This window comes from Sinocyclocheilus rhinocerous, unplaced genomic scaffold (assembly GCF_001515625.1).
Source record: "Sinocyclocheilus rhinocerous isolate Xijiao unplaced genomic scaffold, SAMN03320098_v1.1 scaffold357, whole genome shotgun sequence".
Classification (NCBI taxonomy): Eukaryota; Metazoa; Chordata; class Actinopteri; order Cypriniformes; family Cyprinidae; genus Sinocyclocheilus; species Sinocyclocheilus rhinocerous.
Window position 1 is genome coordinate 1,162,707 of NW_015649568.1, and position 11,093 is coordinate 1,173,799.

Below are 11,093 nucleotides of genomic sequence, written 5' to 3' on the forward strand. Positions count from 1 at the left end.
CCAAATATTAGACTGTGTAACGATTCACTCATGGAAATGATTCATGCCGAATGAGAGGTTTGCGAGACCACTATGTGGTTAAGTTTCAGTTTTTAGTGAGTAAGTTTAGTTTGGACATAGCCATAGGCGCCGATTTGTTTCTGCCAGTGGGTGCAAAAAACGAGCATTTTATTTTTTTATAAAACACATTTTCACCGCTGTTTACACAAGTAAATGATAACCGGGCTATCATACACATAAGCAACAAATGCTTAACATTTTCTTAACATTCTCATTACGCAGTAATTCATTATACTGGGTGTTTTCTTGAGTAGGCTATACTCCGTTCGATGGTTTGATGAATTCACTACACAATTTATCATGCGAAGTGAAATGCATGCAATTACCAACCAAATAATACACGCATTCTTTCTATGAGGGTTGTGCTTCACTAAATAAAATGATTTAATAAATACCTGTTTACAAAAAGCACTTATTCGAGTGTACACTGGACAAAGTTTGAGTTACACGCAGGGCTGGAAATGGAGTCCGGGGAGTGAATTTCGAGCGGGGACGGCGTTTCATTTCCAACTGGTTAGATTTATTTGGAAATTAAAGTGATTTCTATATTTTATCCATTCAAAAGACTACGAAAGCGATCCCAGTTCTGCACATATACCGTATTGGCCCGAATATAAGACGACCCTGATTATAAGACGGACCCCCCCTTTTTTTGCAAATGTGAAATTTAATTTATACGACAGTTTTAGGCCTATACATTTTAGATTTTAATCAAAAGTTAATATTAAATGATTTACATTTTAGGAACACTGTTGTCTGATTGTACTCTATTTTGTCAACGAAAATAGTTCCAAAGTCACAGTGTCGCTGTGCATCTCCAAGCAAACGCAGTGTGGTTTCATTTATGAATGAATCTGCGTTTTTGAACAAATCTAGTGAGTCAATGATTCAATGACACATTCATAAAGAGAGTCACTCGCTTCAATATACCTTAATGACAAATTTGTGCTCTTCTGTGCTGTGCAAAGATGAATTTGTAGATGCTGATTTCATTTGACTAGTAACTTATTCTTCCTGATTGTATTTTATTATTTTAATTGAATTTATTGTTTAATTAAAATTTTGAAAAAAAAGTTTATAAATAAAAAAAATGGCATTAAAGGTATAAAAAGAACAAATCACTTTAAGGAGTCAAATATCACATAATGGGAAGATTTAATTTATACGACAGTTTTAGGCCTATACATTTTAGATTTTAATCAAAAGTTAATATTAAATGATTTACATTTTAGGAACACTGTTGTCTGATTGTACTCTATTTTGTCAACGAAAATAGTTCCAAAGTCACAGATGAGTCGCTGTGCATCTCCAACGTAAAGTTACCTTTTAAAAACTAATTGCAAACGTTTATGCAAAGTGTAAACTATTAAATATCTACAAATCATGCAATACTGTACCACTAAATAAGAAGTGTTTTGAGGGCTTAGCTAAACAGGTCAATTAGAGACCATTAATAATCATCACTCATTTTTTTATTAAATCATTCTTTAATTTCACTAATCTTTTTTTTTTATTAAACACAATGGGTCATTAAATGATGCTTACATTACACACACACACACAGTATCTTTAATTTGGCCAGAATTGCAGGTGCCTGTCTTAATACCCAAGAAGGTTTAGAGAAAATATAAAATAAGTTTAATGTTATTACAGATTATAGAGGGTTTTATAATTAAATACATCCGAAATGTCATCTAAAATTACCATTATTATCCCCTCCCCCTTTCCAAGCTAGAGTCCCTCCCAGTGAATTTTGGCCATTTCCACCACTGGTTACATGTAATATCTGAGGGAGCGCAGAGCCATGATCACTATATATATATATATATATAAGCCCGCTGTAAGCTGAGAGATTTGTGCTGGCGCCCTTTCGTATTACAATAATGCACTCTCGACATTTGCCATTAGAATAATGCCAAAAACTGCCTCAAATGAACTATAAATACGAGAATAAAGTTGTAAAAGCTGCAATCCATTTCTTATTGGTTAAAAGGAATGGGATCGGCGCCTATGGCATTTAAAATAAATGTTGTTTGTAATGATCGGCACTATAATTAATTTTTTTATATATACATATATATTCATTTATTTTTGTTCTGTTATGAATGTCACAATTTAAATGATTTGGAGTGAGGGGGAAGTAAATTTCATGTTAGTGTTTATAATGTTTTTTTCCCCTAACATTTGTTTTATTTAGACCTTATTCAGTATTTAAATTATATCTGAAAGTAATAGTAAAATGCGACTTACACACCGATGCAACTTATGTTTTGTTTTGTTTTTTCCCCCCCAACCTGATGCAACTTTACGGAAAATATGGTAAATTTAATTATATTATGCTGTAGTATTAAAAAGTACATATACAATGGGGACCATTTGCACCGATAAAACATTCATATTATGTTCATTCCTCCTACCCACATTAAACTTTAGCCTTAAACACTGTTATAATTATGAGGGGGTCCTTGGAAAATTCTCTCCCCTGTAAGGGGTCCCTGGCTCAAAAAAGTTTGAAAACCCCTGACCTAGAACACTTTAGCAACCGCACAGCAACACACCAAGAACACCACTAGTGTGTAACCACCCAGTAGAAAAAAATCGTGAACCACGAGCAGAACAAATTTGCCCAAATCGTTCTTAAAACCATTTGTTTTCATGCACTTGGCAGACGCTTTTATCCAAAGTGACTTAAAGTGCATTAAATAAACTTTTCTTGGTAAAATCAAACTGATAATCAAACCCACAACCTTGGTGTTGCTAATGCCATGCTCTGTAGTTGAGCTACAGGAACAGAAACAAGGAATTGTTGCAAAAAAAAATTTAAAGACGCAAAAAAATATTCAGATAGATTTCTGTTTGCGTTTCATAAATGAGGCCCAAAGTAATGTAATTATTTAATTTTATTCTGAGTAATGTATTGATGTAATGCATAATTCCCATCTCTTCTCCTCTTTCATCCCTCAGTAATCCATACTAGCCCGCCCGGTGTTTACTGTCTGTTCGTTCGCTTTAGCTAAATGTTTAAAGATACTTTTTGTTATTCAGGTTTACACAAAAGGATCATGTTCTGTCTTATTGGGACATTAAGAGACTCTGACCATCTTAGGAATACTTCAGTGGTGTATCAAAGGTCTGGCGACCTAGAACACTTTAGCAACCGCACAGCAACACACCAAGAACACCACTAGTGTGTAACCACCCAGTAGAAAAAAATCGTGAACCACGAGCAGAACAAATTTGCCCAAATCGTTCTTAAAACCATTTGTTTTCATGCACTTGGCAGACGCTTTTATCCAAAGTGACTTAAAGTGCATTAAATAAACTTTTCTTGGTAAAATCAAACTGATAATCAAACCCACAACCTTGGTGTTGCTAATGCCATGCTCTGTAGTTGAGCTACAGGAACAGAAACAAGGAATTGTTGCAAAAAAAAATTTAAAGACGCAAAAAAATATTCAGATAGATTTCTGTTTGCGTTTCATAAATGAGGCCCAAAGTAATGTAATTATTTAATTTTATTCTGAGTAATGTATTGATGTAATGCATAATTCCCATCTCTTCTCCTCTTTCATCCCTCAGTAATCCATACTAGCCCTGTCGGTGTTTACTGTCTGTTCGTTCGCTTTAGCTAAATGTTTAAAGATACTTTTTGTTATTCAGGTTTACACAAAGTTGAGCTACAGGAACAGAAACAAGGACTTGTTGCAAAAAAAAAACTTAAAGACGCAAAAAAATATTCAGACAGATTTCTGTTTGCGTTTCATAAATGAGGCCCAAAGTAATGTAATTATTTAATTTTATTCTGAGTAATGTATTGATGTAATGCATAATTCCCATCTCTTCTCCTCTTTCATCCCTCAGTAATCCATACTAGCCCTGTCGGTGTTTACTGTCTGTTCGTTCGCTTTAGCTAAATGTTTAAAGATACTTTTTGTTATTCAGGTTTACACAAAAGGATCATGTTCTGTCTTATTGGGACATTAAGAGACTCTGACCATCTTAGGAATACTTCAGTGGTGTATCAAAGGTCTGGCACACACCTCACCGCGAGATGACTCATGGATGCTGATGAGTAATGTTTATGTGACTAATTTGAGTAATGTTTACGTGTTTATTTCAAATGCACCTCCCATCCTGGATGTTCATATGGCTTCCTTGCATCTGCGTGATTTGAACAGTGGCCCTCTTTAAACATCCAGACAGGATGTTGTCTAATTAGATGATACCATGGAGCCTCAGCTGCCGTCAGACAAGTGAAGCTTTGACCAAATTTAAAAGGCCATTAGAGAAATGTAATGTAGCTACCGGTGATATGCACGAAAGTGTTTGAAGGTGAAGCGTGATAGTTTGGAAGCGTGTTATTTTATGACGTTTTTAGCTCTTGGTTTACACGGCAACTACATAATGACAAATACTACTGCAGAAGTATGTGAAATGGCCACCAAGTTTCTATGGTGTTGTGAGTGGTTGCCAGGGTGCTGTTATGTGGTTTCTAAGATGTTCAAAATGGTCTTAAGCATGTTGCTAAGGCATTCTGAGTGGTTGCCTGGCCAAACAGCCCAAAAGTACTTGCCTTAGAAAACCACATCAATTATTGTTTCCCAAACACTCATCACAGCCAATTAATCCCACCTCTAATCAGCTGTTGGTTAGATAATCTGGAAGTTCCACCCCAAATTTACACCATTGGTTGAGGTAAAATATAATGCTTAAATAACATTTCAAAAAGCACACGTGATTATTTGACAGAATTAACATTTGCTACAGTGGAAAAGAAAAGTCAAGTCACCTTTATTTATATGGCAATTTATACAATACATATTGTGTCAAAGCAGCTTGTTAAACAGTGCTGATAATGCAAGAGGACAATAGAAAACAGTCCGTTTTTCCAGTTAAAGTTGGTTCATCGTTGATTCAGTGATGGCATCATCCAGCTCAGTTCAGTTCTCTCCCAATAGTGTCTGTGCAATCAAGTCAAATATTGCCAGAAATTGTTCGAAATTCGAAGGAACAGAACACAGCAGACTGAAATGTTTCATTATATCCTTCTGTTCTGTTGTGTTCTACAGATATTCTTGTGATATCAATGTCACATTAAAATTCCAAGCATTACATTATTTTCCCCGATGGATAAAAATACAGCACGATGGAAAATTCACGGGTTATTCAGTCAGATAAGACAACCTTATTTGAAAAAAAATGTAGTCCTTTTCAGTTGAAGTTTCCCAAAGTGGAAGTGCTATTTATAATTTAAACGCTGTTCAGAAAAGGTGGATGGTCATCCCTACTGCAAATTAAACTGGGATATAATTAAGTACTTTTTTTTTACTGTAAATTAAGTATTTTTACATTTTAGCCAATAATCTCTCTCCAAAAATCTTTCCCAGCCCATTCATCCAATAGCAATTCCAACCACAGTTTCTCTTCAGCAAATTCTGTTTAGTCCCCTCACAAAGACAGGAAGTACTGAATTCACAATGGGCATGGGGGCGGAGCACATTAATGAAAAGATCCCCCCCATGCACCCCACCTTGGAATTTTTTTTCCGGTGAAGGTCACAGTCCACTGCTCTTCATTGGCGTCCCAGCCGGTTCCTCGGACTGTAATGCTTTTGTATAGACCCTTTTCCCACACACCCCTTACCAAATACGCCCCTTTAGACCAGCACTGGCCCCCTCTCGCCCAAACAACAAGAAACAAAACTAAACAAACAGAGAGCTGGATCTATTTAAAGAAGCTTCCAATTCCAAATTTAGCCCCATCTAAAGAAAACAGACATGAAAAACTGAGTTCTTTGGAAGCGGTTCAGAAATATGAAACCTGTTCACGCAAAAGGTCCTGCTCGCAACGTAACACTTAGTGAAAACATGACTGTGTTTTGCAATAACTAACCAAGGGAAATGGCGGCATTACCTCGTTTCCGTGCATATTGCCCACATATTTGAATTCCGGGATGCCCGTTCTGTGTTCTCTGGGATGTTGACCCAGTATTAAGACCCAGAGTTCTCTTCCTAGAAAGACAAAATGTAAATGTTAATCGATTGCAAACAAATGTTTCAATAAGTGAATCAGTGAATTTGCAACTGAATTAAGTGCTGTGGATCTTGTGCGGGTCACATTATTAATGTCTCACAGTTTTCTGAGTTAACCAGATACTCAAATAATGTTTTTGCACAGTTTGGGCAGGAACCTGGCAACCCAATCCCATGTAATCTCACGTCTAGCTCTAATTCACTCTGTCTGCTTGTCTCGGTCTCTAAGGACTACTCAATATGGATCTCATATTCACTGCGCAAGTTAAAGCATGCTTGCTTCAGGACAACTTAAAAAAAATTTAAAAAAAAGATTAAAAAGATTAGCTTAAAAAGGGAAATGAAGTCTTCCAAACCATGACCATTTGGTCAAAATTTAAAGAGTGTAATATTACTACAATTTTAATGTCACTTTTCAATTTTAATATTATAGATTAAAAATTTTTTAATAATAAATAAAATATGTTATATAAAATATGACTAAATGGTCTGATTAGCACCCACAATACTCTATCACTTTTTCTATGTGAAACTTCCAGTTGGTCTACCTGGGAGAATGCTTTCCATAGTGTACCTTTACAAAGATCATCAGAGGCCATCCTGAACATCCCCAGGCAACAAAGATAGGGGTACTATTGTACCCTCCCTCCCTCCAAGTAAGCTGTGGTGTGTGTGGTCCATGTAAATTTCTCTAAGGTGTGGACCTCGAAATACTTGAAGCCTTTCACTCTTACTACAGGGGCCTCTCTCCAAGTTCACAATAGTTTCTTTAGTCTCGTTGACACGCTGTTAGAAAAAGTGTCAGGTTCTCTATCTCCAACAGATTAGCTACTTTTATAAACAATAAATTCCTGTAAAATTACTGGATTAACTTTTCTGTTAAAATATACCTATTAATGAACACCAAAATGTCTACAAAACAGCCTCTGAGGCTGGAAATATAATAGGATACTAACAATTTGAGAAGAAAAAAAAAATGCATTTGGTGCTGAATGCACAATTTATGCAGTTGTTCAAGATGTCACAGCTCCCAGTATTAAGACCCAGAGGTCTCTTCCTAGAAAGACAAAATGTAAATGTTAATCGATTGCAAACAAATGTTTCAATAAGTGAATCAGTGAATTTGCAACTGAATTAAGTGCTGTGGATCTTGTGCGGGTCACATTATTAATGTCTCACAGTTTTCTGAGTTAACCAGATACTCAAATAATGTTTTTGCACAGTTTGGGCAGGAACCTGGCAACCCAATCCCATGTAATCTCACGTCTAGCTCTAATTCACTCTGTCTGCTTGTCTCGGTCTCTAAGGACTACTCAATATGGATCTCATATTCACTGCGCAAGTTAAAGCATGCTTGCTTCAGGACAACTTAAAAAAAATTTAAAAAAAAGATTAAAAAGATTAGCTTAAAAAGGGAAATGAATTCTTCCAAACCATGACCATTTGGTCAAAATTTAAAGAGTGTAATATTACTACAATTTTAATGTCACTTTTCAATTTTAATATTATAGATTAAAATTTTTTTAATAATAAATAAAATATGTTATATAAAATATGACTAAATGGTCTGATTAGCACCCACAATACTCTATCACTTTTTCTATGTGAAACTTCCAGTTGGTCTACCTGGGAGAATGCTTTCCATAGTGTACCTTTACAAAGATCATCAGAGGCCATCCTGAACATCCCCAGGCAACAAAGATAGGGGTACTATTGTACCCTCCCTCCCTCCAAGTAAGCTGTGGTGTGTGTGGTCCATGTAAATTTCTCTAAGGTGTGGACCTCGAAATACTTGAAGCCTTTCACTCTTACTACAGGGGCCTCTCTCCAAGTTCACAATAGTTTCTTTAGTCTCGTTGACACGCTGTTAGAAAAAGTGTCAGGTTCTCTATCTCCAACAGATTAGCTACTTTTATAAACAATAAATTCCTGTAAAATTACTGGATTAACTTTTCTGTTAAAATATACCTATTAATGAACACCAAAATGTCTACAAAACAGCCTCTGAGGCTGGAAATATAATAGGATACTAACAATTTGAGAAGAAAAAAAAAATGCATTTGGTGCTGAATGCACAATTTATGCAGTTGTTCAAGATGTCACAGCTCACAATTTACTTCTAAGACTAACGGTGTCAAACTCTGTGAATGGGTCAAACTATTTGAAAGCAGACTTCTTATGGTACGTCAGCATCCCGTACGTGCTCAAACATGCACGCCAATATTATGGATTTGTTCAGACATACCATCGAGAGAGAACTTTATCAGCTTATTTCGGCATTGTCTGCACTGAGTTGACATTTTGACAGCGAGTCCTGTCCACACACAACCTCCAAACAGAAAAATGCAGATTTACAGCCAAGTATCTGTGTCATCAGCAAAGACGATGGTCTTCTGGTCAAATATGCTCCAATATGCTGCAATAATCAGAGCTACTATTAACGCACCTGGACTTTTATTCCCAAAGCAGCAAAGAGTAGGAGTGATCTTGGATGTTTTTTTGTAGGATTAAAATTTGACTCCTTTAACACTAGAACCGCCACGGGGTAAATTTTTACCCGTGGCTGTTTTTCAAATGTACATAAAAGATTTTAAATAAAACATTCAAGTCTCCCAGTCATTGACTTTTACTAAAATTACGTAATTTACAAACCAATGTTGTTAAAAATTATTTAGATTAAACCAGATCAAAAAACGGGGCATTTATACCTATAAGTGCCAGCAGCTAACTAAACAAATTAATAAATATTTAAGTGAAGCTGTGCGCTTGAATTTGTCATCGCATCATGCAGTGTGGTGAATTATTATTGCTCATTATTGTCTATAGGCTATTTTAGTCAGTGTCCTTGGATTAGCTTCAGACACTACCTGCATTAGTAGAAAGATCTTTAACTGGGGAAGCAGAGGTTTACTTGAGGTTTTAATAAACTAAAGTGGGCCCAAAGGTCAGCCTTGGGGCACACCGCTTGCCCACAGATTAAGAAAACAAGATTTGGACTGAAGCATATGGAGGACCACCCTTATATAAGTTTAACAAACTTCTTTCAAAAACTCACTGACCCCACACCTTTTAAAAGTATTGTGTTCATTCATTCATTTAAAAGTGGTAAAGTTTGATGCTTCAAATAAGGCTAAATCAAATACCACTTCCAAGTTATACAAGACAAGGATGCGCTACACTAAATCAGAAAAAGTCTTAACCTTTAATGTGGAAAGGATGCCTGACAATCACTTTCTTTCACTGTTAAAACTAGACTTGTCTGTTTCCCACATGCAAGCAAAGGTCAGCTTTATTTGTTATACCAATCTCTAAGCACAGGCGCTGCATTGTGCTCCTGTGTGGGCAGTATTTACCGGCTCTGTTTAACTCTGTCAGATTGACCGACTGTGGAAAACAGCAAATCTTTAGCTGCACTGATTTCCCTTTCAAATAACAAATGGGATGAGCAAACTATCCTTTCAAACATCCCCAGACAATAAAGACTGCTTCAAAACGCTCTTTCAATAAGGCCGTATAGGCGTAGAGACGGATCTTTGAAGCGGGGCATTGTAGCTACCCTGTATCCTTTTGTTGGGGTAATAGAGTAAAACTGGCTGGTCTTTCCGAGCACCTAAGTAGAACCATGGGAAACCAGTGTGAGGTCTGTTCAAGGCGATTTGTGTTATCGCGCTGGATTTTGCCGCTGATATGAACCGCTTTGCTACACTTCAAGTGGTTTGACATTTGGCGCTCAGAAAATACGAGACGAGAAGTCCAGTCAGAGATCAAGATCCTAATCAAATGTTGTCTAAATCATTAAATTAACAAATTTTCTCAGATGTGAATGGCAAATTAAACACATTTTAACAACACGTATATCAACCTAAAATCTAAATGCACTCTTTCAAAGGTTAATAGCATTGTGGTTTAAATATGCATAAATGCTCCTGGAATTGCAATATAAAACTGGTAGAGCTTCGATCTCAGTAAGTACTGATGTGCTAACTATTATCATTATGTATCAAGACTGAAAGGGCTGATGAGATTGACTCTGACACCTTTACATAGGACGGTTCAAGGGGATACTTTTAGGTAGTCCAGCACGTTCAGAGAGGTGCTGGACAGTGAGAGATTCTCCATGAGATTTTCTATGGAAGTTCTCAATATTGCTTTACAAGTGGCCCTAAACAGTATTTGGACATTTAAGCAACACTTTAATATACTTCCTTCATAAACAAACAAATGATGCTAGGTCATTTCTCAGAACTAGTTTTCAGTGGATGCATAAAGTTTAACCACAGGTGTAATTTAAAGGGGTCATATGATGTTGCTAAAAATAACATTATTTAACATTTGGCAACCAGCAAAGATCCAGATACTATTTGACCTAATCTTGAACATTATATCTGTTGATTTATCATTTGAAACCTAACAAACTTCTTTTTTGTGAAATGTTTTATGTGAAAGGTTCATTGACACTTAGTTTATTTAACATTTTGTTATCTAATGCAATGATGTTCAAACATCACACAAGGGACCAAATATGTTTGAGGCCAATGTTCATGTAAACAACTGTCAGTTTACAACAACTCACAAAATAAAAAAATAAAATAAAAAAACATGTGCTTACGAATCCATAAACACAAAATTAAAAATGAATCCAAATCTATTCAAGGAAAAAAACACAAGCAAAGAGTGCTGTTGATTCAGCTGTAGTTACAAGGCCTTAGTCAGTGTATTTAACCATTTACCTTTTGACAGGAATGAAAACGAGGCTGTGAGGAATAGAAGTACAGTGTGTTCAGTGGGTTGTAATGTTGTTTATCAACATAACCATTGTTCAGCTGACAAAAAAAAAAAAAACTTTCTGAAAACAACAAAAACGCTCAGTTGACAAACACTCCATAAATCAGTTTTGAAGTTTTTGAAGTTGAAAATAACATTATGTAGAACCTTTATATAGTGCGTGCCACTGTAAAGACTAAGGCCCAATCCCAATTCTATTTTATACCCCTTCCCCTT

At 36.0% G+C, this 11,093-nt stretch overlaps 1 protein-coding gene across 4 annotated transcripts in view; it reads right to left on the reverse strand.

Annotated features, from left to right (window-relative positions):
* The window catches only part of LOC107710685 (carboxypeptidase M-like), a 50,146-nt gene that overhangs the window by 30,797 nt on the left and 8,256 nt on the right, over positions 1-11,093 (reverse strand). For all 4 annotated transcript variants that reach the window (XM_016515520.1, XM_016515518.1, XM_016515519.1 and 1 more), the window contains one exon: positions 5,974-6,071. In XM_016515520.1, coding sequence (XP_016371006.1) covers positions 5,974-6,071 — 98 coding nt within the window. The remainder of the gene's footprint in view (positions 1-5,973; positions 6,072-11,093) is intronic.